Source organism: Heterodontus francisci, chromosome 6, assembly GCF_036365525.1.
Source record: "Heterodontus francisci isolate sHetFra1 chromosome 6, sHetFra1.hap1, whole genome shotgun sequence".
NCBI lineage: Eukaryota > Metazoa > Chordata > Chondrichthyes > Heterodontiformes > Heterodontidae > Heterodontus > Heterodontus francisci.
Genome location: NC_090376.1, coordinates 85,893,348 through 85,914,668, shown reverse-complemented (window position 1 = coordinate 85,914,668; position 21,321 = coordinate 85,893,348). Strand labels below are relative to the sequence as shown.

At 43.0% G+C, this 21,321-nt stretch overlaps 1 protein-coding gene across 3 annotated transcripts in view; it reads right to left on the bottom strand.

The window, feature by feature from the left end:
- Positions 1–21,321, bottom strand: part of fat3a (FAT atypical cadherin 3a) — an 874,448-nt gene that overhangs the window by 35,673 nt on the left and 817,454 nt on the right. For all 3 annotated transcript variants that reach the window (XM_068033985.1, XM_068033986.1, XM_068033987.1), the window contains 3 exons: positions 14,825–15,287; positions 1,946–2,099; positions 544–1,196 (listed from right to left, as the gene is read on the bottom strand). In XM_068033985.1, coding sequence (XP_067890086.1) covers positions 544–1,196; positions 1,946–2,099; positions 14,825–15,287 — 1,270 coding nt within the window. The remainder of the gene's footprint in view (positions 1–543; positions 1,197–1,945; positions 2,100–14,824; positions 15,288–21,321) is intronic.

Sequence of the window (21,321 nt, the reverse complement as noted above, 5' to 3'; positions counted from 1 at the left end):
CATCCCTATCATCAGGCCTGGTTGTAAGGACTACCATTGAAGTGTGAGTATAAGTATGATTGTATTTACTGCATGCTTAATAAACCTATGAACTCCGACCTCAATATTTCAGAACCTTATTGATTTAGAGATAGAACAGCTAATCATAATTAAGAGTCATAACAAATAACAGGTCTTATTTGTAGTTTTAAGATGCTTATTTTACATCTGCAGATTAACATTTCTGCAAAAACTTATAATCCAATGTGTAATGTGTGCAATTAATTACCAAAGTTCATTTTCATTAAGTACATCAATTTTGGTTAAAGAACTAACACCTTAATCTTACCTGACCCTAGCTGACTGAGTCACAGAACAAGAGTGATGTCAGAGTCATGGAGACTTTTAATTAATTTGCATCTTGCTCTTAACTGAAGGAGGAAGCTGCAAATGAGCTATCAGGATAGGATAGATACAAAGGATAGGAAATAGAAGGACAAATAGTTACAACAAAGAAAGAATATCGTTATCATCTCAAAACAAGGACAACAGAATATTCATTACCATCTCTGTCTGTATCCCAGGTGTTCTTTCTCAACGAATCACAGTCAGAGACAGATCGAGTAACTGATGGGAGATTTGGGGCCACACTGCACACAACAACACCTCTACGTGTAGTCAGTAGTCGAGGAGAATCAGGGTGGAAGGTGCTCATTTCTTGGTGTTCTACCCCCATCCCATCAATTTTGTCTAAATTGTTCCTTGACTCACTATGGAAGCATGGTGTGTACGCCATAGGCCTAACTGGCACTTGAGGAGGACCACCAGTTTCTTTGTAAATCTTGCGATTATCACCATTATTCCTCATACCTTTGAACTGTATACCATTAGGCTTATTAAGCAGTGCTGCAGTTGCAGGGTCCTGCACGAGAGTCATATTGTTACGTGTGTGTTTCTTGAAGACCTTCTTTCGGAAAATTGCAAAAAGTATCACCAGTATCATTAGAACTAGTAAAACTATAGCTATTCCAATGAGTTCCTCTTTTCCAATATAGGGATTTCCAGGTTGTATATTGGGCACAACCACAGGCCTGAGATCACAGTGGAGGCCTATATACCCTGATGTGCAGTTGCATTGAAATGAGCCCAACGTATTTAAGCATGTTCCTCCATTTTGGCACTCCTCTGTATTACACTCATCAATGTCTTCTTCACACCTGCAAGGAAATTAAATGTGCTTTAAATTATCTGTGCCCCCAAACCTATTACAATAAATAATGAGGCTTACTAGTGATTCTTTCACCTAATTTTGTTCTTGTTGGTGTCTTATTTTTAATGTCTTGACAAGACTATGCAGACTTCTGCATTATTTGCTCTCATTAACTGGAAAACAAATTAAATCCTTCTTTCAAACCATTATAATGGGCCAGATAATATCTGGCATGTCGCAAAATATTTCTGCAATTTTTTAATCATTTAATGCTGGATAAAAATAAATCATGTTCCACTGATTGATGTTTCTTTATTCTTTCAGTGATATTTTCTCCATATATCATGGATAACAAAAACAATCTAGTGGCAGAAAAAACACTTGGTTAAGTTTTAAAGGCACCTGACTCCTTTAAGAATACAACCCAACATGTGACTGCAATCTTTTTTGTGCCTTTAGCATCCTGGTGGCATCTCAATTCTTCCTGAACAGTGTGCACCAATTTAACATGTTTATCAAACTAATGGGTTCAATATTTAATTTATTGCTGTGATTTTTTAAAAATGTTTAACATGCATTCATATGTTTTATTGTAATAATCTAGTAATTAAGAGCCATTAACTTCCAGCTGATCCCAACAAACACTTGGAAACCAAAACGTGGCTCAAACTGGGGGCTAAAGCAACTTAGCAAAATGTAAACATTGGTGCAGCATTGTGTATGTAAAGAATAAGGTTGTATAGTATATAAACTCACATCAAACCCACAAATCCTTCTTGGCAGTTGCAGATAAACTCACTGCCTATTGGATTGCAGGAGCCCCCATTCTGACAGGGGTTCGGGAAGCAGGATGTGACTTCAGTTTCGCATTGGTTTCCTGTAAACTGTGACAGACAGCTACACTGATAACCTGTTGAAGGAGAATAGCATGGATTTCAGTATACTGTATCTAATACTTCATATCAGTGACAGGACAAAACTTTACCTTGAGCAAAGAAACATAGAAAAGTAGGAATGTTTAACTTATAGCTTTGCCTTTCCAAGGACATTTCATGTCAGATTCTTGCTTGATTTCTTCCTCTGCAGACAACCATGCATCACCCCTTCTAACCTGCTCAGCGGATTCTGAAACTGACCCTCTAATTAGCTGATTGTAGGTACTTGAGATGAATGGAGGGTGTAGTGACTCACCACTGAATTTTCTCCTCTTCCCTGTAAATCACCTCCCTGTTGACAATGCTGTTGAGATTGCAAATTCAGGAAAACATAGAAGCAAAGTAACTCCTACCACTCAACCAATGGAATTCCAATGTACCACGCCAACATGTGAAGTTAAGCCGTATGCGAGAATACAAATACATTAATATGTTTGTATGCTAATAATGTAGAGCACAATTTAACCTCAAGAGCATCCAAAATATATAGTAGCTTTTTCCAGTAAAGTAATATTCTCCAAAAGCTCATTATTTTCCAACCATAAATTTGAAATTTCTCATCAAAAGACTTCTTCATATCTATTACTCAGTCACAGTGTTTTCATATTTAGATTCCTCTCAGAAGAAATCTGAATTACTTGCATTCCTTATTTTATTTCTTACATGGCAAATGCTCAATGAATATATTACAGAAATATGTACTTTGTTGTTCATCATTTTAGGTTCCCAGCTGCATTCAGAAATTTTAATAATCACTATAATGATTGATGGAACCTAACATAGAATATCTTTTTCAATAAAAGTAAAACTATCTTCACTTTCTTTATATATGCTATTTACTAAATCCTGGTTCCTCATGAGTTTTGCTCTACAGTGTTTTAATTTCCCCCCCCCCCATTGATCTTTTGCCATGAATCATCTGACATTCATTGTCACTACAAACTATCATTGCAATCATATTATTCTACCACTTTGAAATAGGACATTAATCCACACAAACATTGATCACTAAATTGTTACATAAATGTTTAAAAAAAAATTCTGTGACTGGCATGGCTGGTATTTTTTGCTGTCATGCAGGGCCCCACCTGCCAAGAATGAGGCATATTAATTTCACCACATGAACATTGATTTTAAACTGTTACTGGAGCAAATAAAGAACTTACTTTAAAAAAATAGACTCTTGACTGGAAATACATTTGCATATTTATAGACAGTGCTTAAAAGGGACAAAAGACCATTCTCTGACACAGTCAATCCACAATGGACTTTTGATTACCAGACGTTGAAGGCGCAGGAGCTAGCATTCCAGATTGACTGCTAAAATGGCCAAATACACAAATGGATGTGGCCACGCCAGCTAGTCACATGACTAACTTGCTGGGCCACCTGAGTTTTTCGAATTTGAACTTGCCACAGAGAATTTGAACACACAGAAAGCTCCTGGATTGAGAACATCTCTCTCCTGTCTGCTCTCAAATCTTTCTCACCAGCTTTGGAAGCCATTGAAAACACAGGAACCCCAAGAAAGAAAAGTCTCCTACAGTGAACAAGGTTGAAGAACGAAAAGCAAGAATTACCTACAAGCAAGAACTACCTACAAAAGGACTCTACAGTGAGATCAAAGCATAGTAACAAGAAACTTTTCAGATATTGCCTCAAACCTCTCCACTTTATTTTTTGTTCTCTATTTGCATGAGTGTATCGTGTATGCTTCCCAGCTTGGGGCACAGCATGTATCCGTAGGCGGTAACCGAATTAAACTTTAAGTTTTAATAAATTTCACTTTCTTTCTTTAAACCTAAGAGAGCCTGTTTGTGCTCATTTCTTTTCCTTATAGTTGGAAAGCGGTGAACAAGGATTCGCTACGGGGAGCTCAAAACACGGCATGTTTAAAATTAAATCCTGTTATAGTAAGACCAGGTGAAGGCTGAAAGGGACCCCTAGGCACCTTTCTCACCTGGTCATAACAATTGCCCATTTCTGTTGCCCTGTAAAAGTGGTGATGAACTTTCTCCTTGAACTGGCACAGCCTGTGTGAAGGAGCTCCCACAGTGCTGTTACACAATTAATTCCAAGATTTTGATGCAACAATGAAGGAACAGTGATATAGATCCAGGTGAGGGTGGTCTGCAACTTGGAAAGGAACTTGTAGGCGATGGTGTTCCCATACACCTGCTGTCCTTGTCCTTCTAGATGGTTTGGGAGGTGCTGCTGAAGAAGCCCTGGTGAGTTGCTGCAGTGCATCCTATAGATAGTACGCACTGCAGCCAGGGCGGAAGGGTTGGAGATTTAGACTACTGGCTGAGGTGTTGATCAAGAGGACTGTTTTATCCTGGATGGTGTCAAGTTTCTTCTCTATTGTCAAGGTATTATCCATCCCAACAAGTGGACAATATTCTATCACATTCCTGACTTGTGTCTTGTAGATGATGGAGAAGATTTGAGGAATCAAGAGGTAAACCAATGTTCACAGAATACCCAGTCTCTGACCTGTAGTAACCATGGTGTTTATGTGGCTGGTGCAGTTGAATTTTTGGTCAATGGTGATCCCCAGGATGTTGATGGTGGAGGCTTTGGCAATGATAATGCCAATGAATGTCAAGATGAGATGGTTAGGTTCTCTGTTGTTGGAGATGTCATTGCTTGGCACTTGTGTGGCATGAATATTACTTACTCCTTATCTGTACAGGCCTGGATGTTGTCTATGTCCTGCTGCATGCAGGAATAGACTGCTTCATTATCTGAGGAATTATGAATAGAGTTGAGCACTGTGTAATCATCAGCAGTCACACTTCTGACCTCATGATGGAGGGAAGTTCATTCATGAAATAGCTGAAGATAATTGATCTGAGGACACTGCCCTGAGGAACATTTGCAGAAATGTCCTTGGGCTGAAATGTTTGCCCTCCAACAACCATGATCATTTTCCTTTGCATGAATGACACCAATCAGTGGAATTACAGCTCTCCCAGTCAATCCCCACTGACCTTTACTAGAGCTTTTGGTGCCACACTTGGCCAAACGCAGCCTTGATGTTTCACCTCATCTCTGGAATTCAGCTCATGTTCATATTTGGACTAAAGCTGCCATGTGGTTTGAAGCTGAGCTGTTCTGGCAGAAGCCAAATTGAACATCAGTATGCAGGTTAATGGTAAGTGCAGCTTGACGGCACTGTTGATGACTTGTGGTGGCTCTTTCACCATCTTTTACAAGCCCAGTCTGACTGCTATGTTCTTCAGGACTAAGCCTGCTTGGTCAGTGGTGGTGCTGTCTACCCATTCTTGGTGATGGACATTGCGGTGCCCAAACCAATGTAGATTCTGTGCCTTTTCTATCCTCAGCAATTGATTAAGGAGCACTGATTCATCAGCTGAGAGAGGGCAGCAGGTGTTAATCAGCCAGAGATTTTCTTGCCGATGTTTGACCTTGAACCAAGAGACATCCAGGAGTCCAGCATCAATTTTCAGAACTCCTAGGGCCACTCGATCTGACTTATGTCACCCCAAATTGGGTGCATCTGACCTGCCGGTGGGCAAGGACGCACCCAGGGATCATGATGGAAGATTCTGGGATGCCAATTGATATGATCATGTTCACAGAACTGTTGCCTGATTAGTCTGTGGGACAGCTCTCCCAACTTTGGCATCAGTCCATGGATGTTAGTGAGGAGGATTTTGCAGGGTCGGCAGGGCCAGATGCTCCTTCATTTGTGTCCTAATCCACTGCCTAGCTCTGTCCAGTTTTACTTTCTCACAGTTTAAAATAATTGAGTGGCTTGCTAGGCTACTTCAGAGGGCAGTTAAGAGTCAACAATATTTACATTCTATCTCCAATAAAAGCCTTAAGCAGGTAAGGAGAACCAGGAATCTATGCCTGGGCAGCTTTCACAACTCCTGCACACAGGCAATTTCAGTATAGATACTATGCATGTTATTGCCAGGGGTAAATACAAATTTTGAAAATGTAAGAAAACACATCCAAAAACACATGAAAGAAGCTTTAGGTTTTTATCAGTAATTTCACTGAAATATTGAACACTTTAAAATACCACGTACATGTTATGAAATCTGTCTCAAATAAGTAGTTAAATTTTGCTACAACAGCCAATATGCACCTCTCTTTACTTTGTTTAACTTTTTTGTCCACTTTTCTCCCCTCTTGAAGGCTCTAATTTTCTCCATTGTCCTTGCTCATGCTGGAGTAAGGTTCTAAGAGCACCAGCCATTCCCTGGAACCTCACTCAAAACTTCATTCATGTGTGAGCACTGACAGTGAATATCAGCAGGCTATTCAACTGTAAGGAGTATCACAGCTTAGGCTGATCCTGTTCTTACCTCACTCATGCGCGCACACATACACACACACATATATGTTAGCAGGAGTACTGCGCTGCTCTGAGGAAAGAGAACCCTGGGTCTTTTCTGTTCTCTGAGCTCTGGGATACGAGGCTAAATGTAGCACTTCTATATCACCCCACTGAGGTCTTATAATCCTGGATGAACTGAGAATTAGCCTAAAACCTTCTTGATCTGTATAACGAGGTACTGGGAGAGTAGAACCTAATTTGAATTATGTTTTATTGCGATAAAATTTGAAAGGATGCATGGAGGTGCTATTACTCTACAAGGTTAAAGCTACAATAGTAAAAGCACTGACCAACAAATGTAATTTTCTATAATTTTAACCATGTTTCAGACCTGAATAGTACACATTTCACAGCATAAATCTAAAAATAAATTTGAAAAATTGTAGTTGAAACTTTTTCCCATTTTTTCAAATAATGTAATGATTTAATTTGCACTTCATTGACCTAAATTATTGTGTTAAAAATCATTAGAATTACTTCTAAATTATATTATTGTGATAAATATAACACATGGCTCTTGTGGTCTTTGCTTACTAAACCACCTTCTAATTTAGCACATTTTTATAAAAGGCTGGTTTACCATAAAAACCATGGAAACCATACAAAGTTACAGCACAAAAAGAGGCCATTCAGCCCATTGTGTCTGCGCCAGCTGAAAAAACTAGCCACTCTTTCTAATCCCACCTGCCAGCACCTGGTCCGTAGCCTTGCAGGTTACAGCACTTCAGGTGCATGTCCAGGTACCTCTTCAATGAGTTGAGGGTTTCTGCCTCCACCACCGATCCGGACAGCGAATTCCAGACACCCACTACCCTCTGGGTGAAAAAGTCTTCCCTCATGTCCCCTCTAATCCTTCTACCAATTACCTTAAATCGGTGCCCCCTGGCAATTGACCTCTCCACTAGGGGAAACAGGCTCTTCCTGTCTACTCTATCTAGGCACCTCATAATTTTGTACACCTCAATTAAGTCACCCCTCAGCCTCCTCTTTTCTAAGGAAAACAACCCTAGCCATCCAATCTTTCCTCATAGCTGCAATTTTCAAGCCCTGGCAACATTCTTATAAATCTCCTCTTACTCTCTCTAATGTCCTTTAGGGAAAGAAATCTGCTGTCCTTACCTGGTCTGGCCTACATGTGACTCCAGTCCCACAACAATGTGGTTAACTCTTACATGCCATCTGAATGGCCTAGCAAGCCACTCAGTTGTATCTAATTGCTACGAAGTCAATAAAAAAGAATGAAACCAGATGGACCACCCGGTACTGACCTCGGCACCGGAAACGACAATGGCAAACCCAGCCCAGTCGACCCTGCAAAGTTCTCCTTACCAACATCTGGGGACTTGTGCCAAAGTTGGGAGAGCTGTCCCACAGACCAGTCAAGCAACAGCCTGACATAGTCATACTCACGGAATTATACCTGACAGACAATGTCCCAGACACTGCCATTACCATCCCCCGGTATGTCCTGTCCCACCGGCAGGACAGGCCCAGCAGAGGTGGCGGCACAGTGGTATAGAGTCGGGAGGGAGTCACCCTGGGAGTCCTCAACATCGATTTCGGACCCCATGAAGTTTCATTGCATCAGGTCAAACATGTGCAAGGAAACCTCCTGTTGATTACCACCTACTGCCCTCCCGCAGCTGAAGAATCTGTACTTCTCCATGTCAAACACCACTTGGAGGAAGCACTGAGGATGGCAAGGGCACAGAATGAACTCTGGGTGGGGGACTTCAATGTCCATCACCAAGAGTGGCTTAGTAGCATCACTACTGACCGAGCTGGCCGAGTCTTAAAGGACATAGCTGCTAGACTGGGTATGTGGCAGGTGGTGAGGGAACCAACAAGAGGAAAAAACATATTTGACCTCGTCCTCACCAATCTGCCTGCCGCAGATGCATCTGTCCATGACTGTATCGGTGGAAGTGACCATCGCACACTCCTTGTGGAGACGAAGTCCCGCCTTCACATTGAGGATACCCTCCATCATGTTGTGTGGCACTATCACCGTGTTAAATGGGATAGATTTCGAACAGATCTAGCAATGCAAAACTGGGCATCCATGAGCTGCTGTGGGCCATCAGCAGCAGCAGAATTGTACTCAACCACAATCTTTAACCTCATGGCCTGGTATATTCCCTACCCTACCATTACTATCAATGTGGGAGACCAATCCAGGTTCAATGAAGAGTGCAGGAGGGCATGCCAGGAGAAGCACCAGGCATACCTCAAAATGAGATGTCAACCTGATAAAGCTACAACACAGGACTACTTGTGCGCCAAACTGCATAAGCAGCATACGATAGACAGGGCTAAGCGATCCCATAACCACCAAATCAGATCTAAGCTCTGCAGTCCTGTCACATACAGTCGTGAATGCTGGTGGACAATTAAACAACTAACTGGAGGAGGTGGCTCCACAAATATCCCCATCCTCAATGATGGGGGAGCCCAGCACATCAATGCGAAAGATAAGGCTGAAGCATTTGCAACAATCTTCAGCCAGAAGTGCCTGGTTGATGATCCATCTCAGCCTCCTCCTGAAGTCCCCAGCATCACAGATGCCAGATTTCAGCCAATTCAATTCACTCCACGTGATATCAAGAAACAACTGAAGGCACTGGATACTGTTAAGGCTATGGGCCCTGACAATATTCCGGCAATAGTACTGAAGACCTGTGCTCCAGAACTTGCTGTGCCCCTAGCCAAGCTGTTCCAGTACAGCTATTACACTGGCATCTATCCGGCAATGTGAAAAATTGCCCAGGTATGTCCTGTACACAAAAAGCAGGACAAGTCCAACATGGCCAATTACCGCCCCATCAGTCTACTCTCAATCATCAGTAAAGTGATGGAAGGTGTCATCAACAGTGCCATCAAGCGGCACTTGCTTAGCAATAACCTTCTCAGTGACTCTCAGTTTGGGTTCTGCCAGGGCCATGCAGCTCCTGACCTCATGGACAAAATAGCTGAACGCAAGAGGTGAGGTGAGAGTGACTGCCCTTGACATCAAGGCAGCATTTGACAGAGTATGGCATCAAGGAGCCCTAGCAAAACTGGAGTCAATGGACATCAGGGGGAAAACTCTCCGCTGGTTAGAATCGTACCTAGCACAAAGGAAGATGGTTGTGGTTGTTGGAGGTCAATCATCTGAGCTCCAGGACATCACTGCAGGAGTTCCTCAATATATTGTCCTAGGCCCAACCAGCTTCAGCTGCTTCATCAATGACCTTCCTTCAATCATAAGGTCAGAAGTGGGGATTAGAGGTGTGCAAAGGAAACAGGACCCATGTCTGAATGCTGGACCCGGAAGCTCGACCCGAACCCGACAAATGTCATCGTATCCCATTGGGGTCAAGTCAGGTAGCAGGTCTTTACCCATGTACTGATGTAAAGGCCTGCCACCCGACCCGACCCCGACAGGTCCCAATGACATGTGTCGGGTTCGGGTCGGGTGGGGTCAGACTTCCGGGTCCGGAATTTGGGCTCCCGCTGGGTTTCCTTTGCATACCTCTAGTGGGGATGTTCGCTGATGATTGCACTCACCTCCTGACTCCCCAGATCCTGTCCAAATTTTACAAGGCACAAGTCAGGAGTGTGATGGAATACTCTCCACTTGCCTGGGTGGGTGCAGCTCCAACAACACGCAAGAAGCTTGACACCATCCAGTGCAAAGCAGCCCGCTAGATTGACACCCCATCCACAAACATTCACTCCCTCCACCACCGACACACAGTGGCAGCAGTGTGTACCATGCACAAGATGCACTGCAGCAATGCACCAAGGATCCTTAGACAGCAGCTTCCAAACCCGTGACCTCTACCAACTAGAAGGACAAGGGCAGCAAATGCATGGGAACATCACCACCTGCAAGTTTCCCTCCAAGTCACACACCATCCTGACTTGGAAGTATATCACCTTCACTGCCGCTGGGTCAAAATCCTGGAACTCCCTTCCTAACAGCACCATGGGTGTACCTACTTCACATGGACTGCAGCGGTTCAAGAAGGCAGCTCACCATCACCTTCTCAAGGGGCAATTAGGGATGGGCAATAAATGCTGGCCGAGCCAGTGACGCCCACATCCCATGAATGAATAATTTTAAAAAAACAATTATGCCCTTCCTGTAATGTGGTGACCAGAACTATACACAATACTCCAGCTGTGGCCTAACCAGTGTTTTATACAATTCTAGCATTACATCCTGCTTTTGTATTCTATACCTTGGCCAATAAAGGAAAGCATTCCATATGCCTTCTTCATCACTTTATCTACCTGTCCTGCCACCTTCAGGGCCTGTGGACATGCACTCCAAGTTCTCTCACTTCCTCTACCCCTCTCAATATCCTCCTGTTTATTGTGTATTCCCTTGCTTTGTTTGCCCTCCCCAAATGCATTATTTACACTTCTCCAGACTGAATTCCATTTGCCATTTTTCCACTCACTCAACCAAACCTTTGATATCATTCTGGAGTCTACAGCTATCCTCTTCACTATCAACTACAAGGTCAATTTTTGTGTCATCAGCAAATCTCCCACATTTAAGTCCAAATCATTCATATATACCACAAACAGCGAAGGACCCAATGCTGAGCCCCGTGGAACACCACTGGAAACCGCTTTCCATTCCCAAAAACATCCGTCGACCATTACCCTTTGTTTCCTGTTACTGAGCCAATTTTGGATCCAACTCGCCACATTCCCCCGTATCCCATGGGCTTTTACTTTTCTGACCATCTTCCATGTGGGACCTTGTCAAATGCCTTACTAAAATCCATGTAGATAACATCCACTAGACTACCCTCATCAATCTTCCTTGTTACGTCCTCAAAGAATTCAATTAAGTTAGTAAGACATGACCTTCCCTTCACAAATCCATGCTGACTGTCCCTGATTAATCTGTGCCTTCTAAGTGACAGTTTATCCTATCTTTCAGAATTGATTCTAATAATTTGCCCACCACCGAGGTCAGACTGACTGGCCTATAATTATTTGGCCTATCCCTTGCATCCTTTTTAAACAATGGTACAATAGTCGCAGACTTCCAATTGTCTGGTACTTTGTCTGTATCTAGTAAGGATTTGAAAATGATAATCAAGGCATCTGCTATTTCCTCCTTGGATTCCCTTAACAGTTTGGGATACAATCCATCTGGCCCTGGTAATTTATCCACTTTCAAGGATGTCAGACCCTCTAGTACTTCCTCTCTCACTACACTTATTGTATCTAATATTTCACACTCCTCCCCTTTAACTACAATGTCTGGATCATCCCTCTCCTTTTTGTGACTGTCATACGCTTTTTTTTTTCTGCTTTATCTTACCCTGTATGCTTCTAGATAACCAGGGGGCTCTAGATTTGGCAGTACCACCCTTTTTCTTTGTAGGGACATGTCTACACTGTGCCCATAGAATCACACATTTGAACGCCTCCCACTGGTTTGCCACTGAATTTCCTTCAAGTAGCTGCATCCAGTCCACTTTTGCCAGATCACCTCTCAGCTTCGTAAAATTTGCCTTCCCCCAATTTAGAACTTTTACTCCTGTCAGGCAAACCCCCCCCCCCCACCTGCCAAGACTGAGGCGTACATGATTTCGCCACATGAACATTAAAATTTAAAATTGCAAGTCCCTGACTGGAAAGACATTTGCATAGCATATAGCAGAGTTGGAACAAGGGACAAAAGACTATGCCCTGACCCATTCAACCAACAATGGACTTTTGATTTCCAGACGTTGAAGGTGGGGGGAGCTAGCATTTCAGGTTAACTACTAAATTAGCAGAATCCACAAACACAGAAGAGGTGGTCAATTTTAGTCACATGACTAGCTGGCTGGTGAGATCTGAACTTCCAACAAGGGATTTGAACTCAGAAAGCTCCTGGCTCCTGGTTTGAGAAGACCGCTTTCCTGCCTGCTCATCTCTCAGGGGACTGAATCTTGTGAAAACACGTGAAACTCAAAGAGAGAAAAGTCTCCTACATGAACAAGGTTTAGGAATACTGGGCCCCAACGAAAAGCAAGACTACCTACAATGAAATGAGCTCAAAGCACAGTAAACAAGAAACGCTTCTGAAATTGCCTCAAAACCCTCTCTACTATACTTTCCTCTCCTCTTTTCTGTCCATATTTGCATGTATATATTGCATGTGCATGCTAGCGTGGGCGCGTCATATATCCGTAGGCGTGAACCGTATTAGCGTTTAAGTCTAAGTTTTAATAAATTTCACTTTTCTCCTTTAAACCTGAGACAACCTGGTGTGTTGGTTTCTTTGCCTTATAATTGGAAAGCTGTGAACAAGGATTCATAAAAGAGGGAGCTTAAAATACAGTGTGTTTAAAAATAAAACCCTGCTACAAGAAGACCAGGTAAAGACAGCAAAAGACCCCTAGACACCTTTCTCACCTGGTCATAACACTCCTGGTCTATCTTGTCCTTTTCCATAATAATACTAAGTCTAACTGAATTCTGGTCACTATCTCCAAAATGGTCACCCACTGCTACTTCATCCACCTGCCCAGCTTCATTACCTAAGATTAAATCTACAATTGCACCCTCTCGTTGGGCTTGTTACGTGCTGGCTAAAAACGTTCTCGTGAATGCAGTTCAAGAATTTTGTGCCCTCTGTGCCCTTCACACTGTTTATATCCCAGTTGATAGCAGAAATACAAATTTGTTCTTCTTTCTCCCTCTCACTATTTGGGGATCTATAAGTACACTCCTAGTAGTGGGGCTGCCCCTTTTTTATTTCTGAGCTCAACCCATATGGCCTCATATGTTGATTCATTTGGCATATCATTCCTCCTCACAGCTGCAATTGATTCTTTAAACAATAATGCTACACTCCTTCCTTTTTTATCCCCCTCTCTATGCTGCCTGAAAACTCTATATCCAGGGATGTTGAGCTGCCATTTTTATCCATCTTTAAGCCACATTTTCATTATGGCAATGATATCATGCTGCAGTGTGTTTATCAGTGCACCCAGCTCATCGGCTTTATTTGCTATATTCCTTGCATTTAAATAAATACCTTTAATACTGCCAATTTCCTGTGCTGCACACTTTTTAACCTTTTTTTCTTCTGTCTTTCAGAGTTACTCACTAATTTTCTGCCTCCCGCTCCTTGCTCTGAATTTGTCCTATCTGAAACTGCCCCCAGGTTACCATCCCCCTGCCAATCTAGTTTAAACCATCCCAACAGCACTCGCAAACCTTCCTGCAAGGATATTCATCCCGGTCCTGTTCAGGTGTAGACCGTCCAGCTTTACAGGTCCCACCTTCTCCAGAACCGATCCCAATGTCCAAGAAATCTGAAGCTCTCCCTCCTGCACCATCTCTCCTTCCATGCATTCATCTGGTGTATTCTCCTATTTTTATACTCACTAGCACGTGGCCTTGGGAGCAATCCAGAGATTATTACCTTTGCGGTCCTGCTTGCTAATCTCTTTCCTAAACTCAGCCTGCAGAACCGGATGCCTTTTTCTACCTATATTGTTGGTACCAATGTGGACTATGCCTCTGGCCGTGCACCCTCGCCCTCCAGCATGCTCCGTAGCCGCTCGGTGATATCCATGATCCTGGCACCAGGGAGGCAACACAACATTCTGGAATCACATTTGCGACCACAGAAACGCCTGTCTGTTCCCCTAACTATAGAATCCCCTACCACTATTGTTCTCCTGTCTTTTCTCCTCCCTCCCTGCACAGCTAAGCCACCTATGGTTCTCTGGTCATGACTCTCGCTGCACTCTCCAGAGGAACCCTCTCTCCCATCAGTACTCAGAACTGAATACCGGTTAGAAAGTGGGATGCCCTCTGGGGACTCCTGCGCTACCTGCCTTGTCCCTCTTGTCTGTCTCGCAGCCACCCAGTCCCTCTCTGCATGTGCTCTCTTAATCTGTGGGGTGACCACCTCCTGAAATATGCTATCCACGTATCTCTCATCCTTGCGAATGCACGTCAGTGACACCAGCTGCTCCTCAAGTTCTAAGATGTGGTGCTCGAGTTTTTCATTTGGTGGCACTTTCTGCGCATGTAGTTGCTCAGGACATGGGTAGGATCCTGGAGACCCCACATGGCACAGGATGTGCATTCGACAGGTGTGAGCAGCCCTCCCATGCCTCGAATTATTTATTTACAGCACTAAAAATGGAAGTTAAATAAACACAATAAAATGAATAAATTTAAATACATTTACTAGCATACACAGAATAAGCATTTAAAAATAATTGTTTAGTATGTTACTTGGATCCTTGTCAAAATGTCAATATTCAACAAATGTTATTTCATTCAACGTCTAGTCGAACTTAAAGCTGCAATATGACAACTTACCACCAGATGGCAGGCTTAAACAACTCCCTCCATTCTGGCATGGTTCTCTTGCACAGGTGTCAGGATACAGGACACAGCCGAGTTTCAGTTCTGTCAGCCCAACCACTTCAGCAAAGTGACTGCGCTTGTTTTGGAGTGGCAACTGATTGTCATTAAGGACAACTGAGTCCAGGCATCCTTGAAACCCACCAAGGACTTGTGCACTCTTCTGGCTTGACAGGCCCTGAGCAGCTGGCACCTGGGCACCAAAATAGATGGAGCTGTCAATACTGAGAGTACGAAAGTTGAAAGGAGCCCGTCGACGCTCCACGTAGCTGTCATCAAGTGCAAGGCTTGTGAAATTCTTGTTGAGATCCAGAAAGACACTGTGCCATTTCCCATCATTAACCATTCTGCCAGAAATTCCCACAATGCCAGGCCCATTACCACAGTCCAATTGAAGCCAGAGTTTTCCATCCACAATCTGGTGCAAGTAACAGTTAAGAGAGACAGTGTTAAGAGTTTATATTTAAAAAATCAGCAAAACATTGCAAAATCAAAATATTCATTATCCTTGCAAGTAAAATTATTCAAAATTCTTCTACTGTATGACTACTATCAAATATCAAATTACATCATACACCTGTAGTCAATGGGGCCAAAACATATTTAAAATTTTATTACACATTGTTTTTCTCATTTTTTTGTTACAATGACCGTTTTAAGCACACCTTAATGTATTAAGTGTCAGCTTGGCTTAGTTACTGGAATCTCATCAATGAGTCAGAAGTTTGTAGGTTCAATCATTCGACAGACCTGAACACATAATCTACGCTGACACTTTATTGCTGTGTTGAAAGAGCCAACTATGTTGGAGGTGCCACCTTTCAGTCAAGATATTAATGCCAGACTTCTATCCGCTGAGTGTAAAAGATTCCATAGCCCTATTTAAAGAGTCGAGAGCTTTACCTGTATGCTCGATGACGTTCCTGCCTATAACCACCAATAAAGGTAAACCACCTGGTGAGTCTTTCATTTGCTGTTTTTGGGGTCTTCGTGTGCAAACTGGCTACCATGTCTTCCAATATAGCATTAACTTCTAAAGTAATTAATTGGCTATAAAGGTGCTTTGATCATCCTGAGGAAGTGAAAGAGCTGATATAATGCAAATATTTATATTTTATTCTAGAAGAATGTCTTTCTGAAATGTACTGCATTTAAACTGATTGGGAAATATGTGCATGCAAGATTTTGACAAATCATTACATATCCTTTCATGTTTGGGTATAATTACTTCTTTTTAAAAGGCTCTCCTATTAATGAATGATTCAAGTACCTCTAGCATATCCATACTTAAAGGAGCACAAACCTTTGAAGGTAGCAGGACAGGTTAAAAAAATCAGTTAATAAAGCATATGGGATCCTGGAAATTGAAGCACAGAGTACAAAAGCCAGGAGGTTATACTAAACCGAAATAAAACGCTAATTCAGCCCCAGCTGGGGTATTGTGTCCATTTCTGGGCCCCACACTTTACAAAGAACCTGAAGGTTTTAGAGAGGTTTCAGAATAAATTTACTAGAATGGTTGCGGGGATGAGGGATTACAGTTATGTGGATAGACTGGAGAAGCTGGGGTTGTTCTCCTTGTTGTGGGGCGACCTTAAGAAGGGGGTCTACCTTAAGAATGGACCACCTTAGCAGCTGCATGTGAAGCTACAAGAGAAAGTGATATCGTGTCCCACATGGCCAGGAAGTTGTGAGTGGAGCCCGGCACAGTGAGAGGAGTTTAGATCTAGCTTGCGCAGTAACTATTTGTACGTATACATTCCAGTTCAGTTATAATAAAACCCACACTTATTGAGATATTACTTGTAGTCCTGTGAGTTTTACAACAGATCACACACAAAAGGGACAAGTAATATTAGAGCAGAGAAGGTTAAGAGGAAATATGATAGAGGTGTTTAAAATCAAGAAGCATTTAGATAGAGTAAATAAAGAGAAACTATTTTCAATGGCTGAAGGATCAATAACCAGAGGGAAAAGATTTAAGGCATTTGGCAAAAGAACCAGAGGCGACGTGAGGAAAATCATGTTTTTATGCAATGAGTGATTAGGATTTGAAATGGAGGATACAGATTCAATAGTAGCTTCCAAAAGAAAATTCGATAATATTTGAAGGCGAAAACAATGCAGGGATATGGGGAAAGAGCAGAACTCACTGGATTACTTTTCAAAAGAGCTGACGCAGACTCGATGCGAGGAAAGATTAGAGGAATTCAAGCTTTACAGTCGAGAAAGGCGGTTAAGGTAGAGATCATGTAAGGGTATATACAATATTCTATTCTATGATACTGATCCAAAGGTTCAACTGTATTCCAGGAATGAACACTATACAAGCATAAAGTCACCCAGCTTTAGTTCAAGTGATTTTTTTTGTGCTAATGCTAACAGAATTTCATGTAGAATACAATGATACAAATTTCCTAGTACAAGAATTTTAATTAAGTTAATTTCAATAAAACACCTTTCATGGCTCAAAAAACCAAAGTAATTTGTCTTTGTTAGCATCTATAGCATCTAGAGGAATCACAAGGTACTGAGGTTCCACAATGTTTGCTACAGTTTCACACTGATATCATTTATCCACTGGATATTAAGTCAGCTCAGAGGAAATGTGCAAAGAGGTATTGCTTATATTGCAGCCACTCCAGCAGAGCTGTGATTTCTGGGGATATGTCTGATGCATTTCATTTAACACAACTAGAATATAACAGCTAAAGGATATAAATCCTTTAAAGCTGCGAGGAAAGATCAGAGGAATTCAAGCTTTACAGTCTAGAGAGGCGGTTAAGGTAGAGATCATATCAAGGGTATATACAGTATACAATAGTAAATGGTATATACGTAAGGTAGACCCAGGTTGTTACTTCAAATCGAGCTAGAACAGTAGGATCAGAGACCATGGTTGAGATTTAACAAGGAGGCGGTCACCCTGCCCACCAGCTGGAAGGCTGGTGGGGCGGGCGGGTGCAAACAAGCCCACCTCCACTGGCTCCGGAAGCCACGGCCATATTTTATGGTCCTTGGGCAATTAACAGCCTGAGGTCATGGCTTCTGTCCCACTGAGGCAAGGTGTCCCACTGCCAAGAGCTGCCAGCCAAACAGAAGGCTGGCAGCTCTTCCGTCCCAGCAATGCCACTGGGAGTGGTGGCCACTGTTGGGACTGCAGCAGACCCTGGACCCAGCCAGCAATGGAGGCTGGAAAAGAAGGTCAATGGACTGGGGCTTACTGGGGCTAATTAACCAGGCTCCAGCGAGGAGTGAGTAGGCAATAGGCATGGCACCCCCCCACCCTATTTTATGCCCACCCTCCCCTCCCAGCCCACTCCCGGGGTGTGGGAGTGTAAAAAAGTCTGGTCCATAAATTGAAAAAGGATTTTTAAAATAAATATGTAGGTATTAGGAGAATTATCTATATCTAGAAAATTATACATGTTTAGAACAATCTGTCAGACAGCAAAGTAGAAATAAAAAGTTTTGAATTATTCAAATACTGAGGTAGTGTCCTGTTGATGAGCTTTGATGTTGTTCAAGGCTTATCATCTTTCCTTTTCTTAATTCCAATTTCCTTTAATAAATTATAGATGGAAATATATGGGCTGCCTCTATATTTTCCTACATTGTTACTAATGATAGTTAGTTTCCCAAAATGGATTTGAGCAGTCATGCTCGTGACTTGCATACTATTGAGCACATTATGAAGGCCAGAAAGCAGTTCAGCTATTTCTTTGTTATTTACAAAGTTGTTAAGATTCTTCGAGCTCACTGTAGAGTCCTTGATTGTAGGTAGCTCTTGCTCTTGTTATTTACAAAGAAATGGACAACATCTGCAAGTATTTAAATGCATTTTGTGAAATTAAACTCCAAGTATTAACAGCTCAAATTATTTTAACATCGTATATTTACAATATGTCACATATGGGTTGGAAGGAACCAGGCATACTTGGGATTACTGAGACATGGCTACAGAAATATCAGGACTAGAAATTAAACATTAAAATATATTTAGAATAGAGTGGGAAAGAGGGGAGGTGGAGTAGCTGTACTTATTAGGGATAACATAACCACAGTAGAAAAAAGGGACGCAGCTCTGAGCAACACAAAAAAAGAATTCATATGGAAGGAGATAAAAGATAATAAAGGATCAATCACACAAATGGGTGTAGTCTACAGACCACCTAATAGTGGAAGGGAGGTGGAGGAAGAAATATGCAGACAAATTAGGGAATTGAGTAGAAAACATAATCATCATGGGGCATTTCAACAACCCCGATATTAGTTGGACAGAAGAGGTAGGTAAAATGGGTAAAGAAATGAAGTTCCTACAATGTGTACAGGACTCCTTTCTAACCCAATATGTAAAAGGCCCAACAAGGCAAGATTAGCTAGTGAATCTAGTAGTGGGGACCGGAATTTTACTGTGTCACTGAGAGTTGGCGCAGAAACAGGGGGAGGCTATAAAATGCAGTCGGGGCACGTTCGCCCAGAAGTCTGATGTTGCAACATCACTTCCGCATTTTACGTGCGGTGGGAACCATGGAGGGCAGACTTCTCACCACAACGCGAACAGACTTCAATTAAGGTAATTTAAACTTGAATTTTATGGTGCTTTTAGAATATTATGAATGGGGCATGGGAACTACAGGGCTTCAGAGCCCTGCCTGGTTAAACAAAGCAACAGGGAAGTGAGAAGTCAGTGCTGCCTCTGCTAGCCAGTCATACTGACGGCCAACGAGTGGTGGAAGGGAGCATGGGAAAAGGAGGCCATTGCACTGTGTCATGCTAGGCCCCCACCTGCCAAGAATGAGGCACATCAATTTTGTCATGAACATTGATTTTAAACTGTTACTGGAGTGAAGAAAGGACTTGTTAAACAGATCAGGAGCGGCTGGAAAAGACATTTGCATATTAACAGATGGTGATTGGAAGGACAAAGGACCATTCCTTGACACACTCAACCCACAATGGACCTTGATCACCAGGTATTGTGTGTAAGAATACTGGGACCCAATGAAAAGCAAGAGCAACCTACAATCAAGGACTCTACAGTGAGCTCAAAGATTCGTAACAAAAACTATTCAGATATTGCCTCACATTTTTCCACTTTACTTTTCTTCTGCTCTTTTCTGTCTCTATTTGCATGTGTGTATCGCATATGCATGCTAGCGTGGGCGTGTCGTGTATCCGTAGGTGTTAACCAAATTAGAGTTTAAGTTTAATAAACTTAATCCCATGACCGCTACCAACTAGAAGGACAAGGGCAGCAAATGCATGGGAACACCACCACCTGCAAGTTCCCCTCCAAGTCACACACCATCTTGACTTGGAACTATATCACCGTTCCTTCATTGTCGCTGGGTCAAAATCCTGGAACTCCCTTCCTAACAGCACTGTGGGTGTACCTACCCCACATGGACTACAGCAGTTCAAGAAGGCAGCTCACCACCACCTTCTCAAGGGCATTTAAGGATGGGCAATAAATGCTGGCCTGGCCAGCGACGCCCTCATCCCATGAATGAATTTAAAAAATTCAACTTTTCTTCTTTAAACCTAAGAAAGCCTGTTTGTGCTGGTTTCTTTGCCTTATAATTGGAAAGAGGTGAACAAGGATTCACCAAGGGGGAGCTAAAAACACGGTGTGTTTAAAATTAAATCCTGTTACAGTAAGACCAGGTGAAGGTTGAAAGTGAACCCCTCGACCTCTTTCTCACCTGGTCGAAAGACCGGATGACAAAAGAAGTGTGGCTGAAGATGGCAGCACTAGCCGGGGGGGGGGGAGGGAGGGGGGCGTGGAAATGGCAGCATGAATGGGATGGGGGGGAGGGGGAACGGGGGGAGCAGGTGAAAGTGGCAGCACAAATGGGTGGGGGCGTGTGAAGGTGGCAGCACTAGCCGGGGGGGGGGGGAGGGAGGGGGGCGTGGAAATGGCAGCACGAATGGGATGGGGGGGAGGGGGAACGGGGGGAGCAGGTGAAAGTGGCAGCACGAATGGGTGGGGGCGTGTGAAGGTGGCAGCACAGCCCTGACTGGTTAAAGGAAGCAGCATGGAGGCAAGAAGTCAGTGCTGCCTCTGCCAGCGAGTCATACTGACAGCCAACGAGTAGTGGAAAAGAGCCTGGGGAACAGAGACCATTGCTGGACGATGGCAGAAGTGCGGGTGAACATGGCAGCACTAATGGGGAGGGGGGAGGGCGAGGGAAATGGCAGCACAAACAGATTGGGGGGAGCATGTGAAGGCGGCAGCACAATCAGGGGGGAGCATGTGAAAGTGGCAGCATTAAGTGGGGGGGGGGGTGCATCAAGGAGGTGACCAATTCCATGTTCAAGAGGGCGGGTGAGTACTACTGCACTGACCTGGACAGTCAGGCGGAGATGCTCATCAGCTTGGGGTCATCGCTGGATTCCCCTAGGTGCAGGGTGTGATTGACTGCATGCATGTGTTGTGGGACCACCTTAAG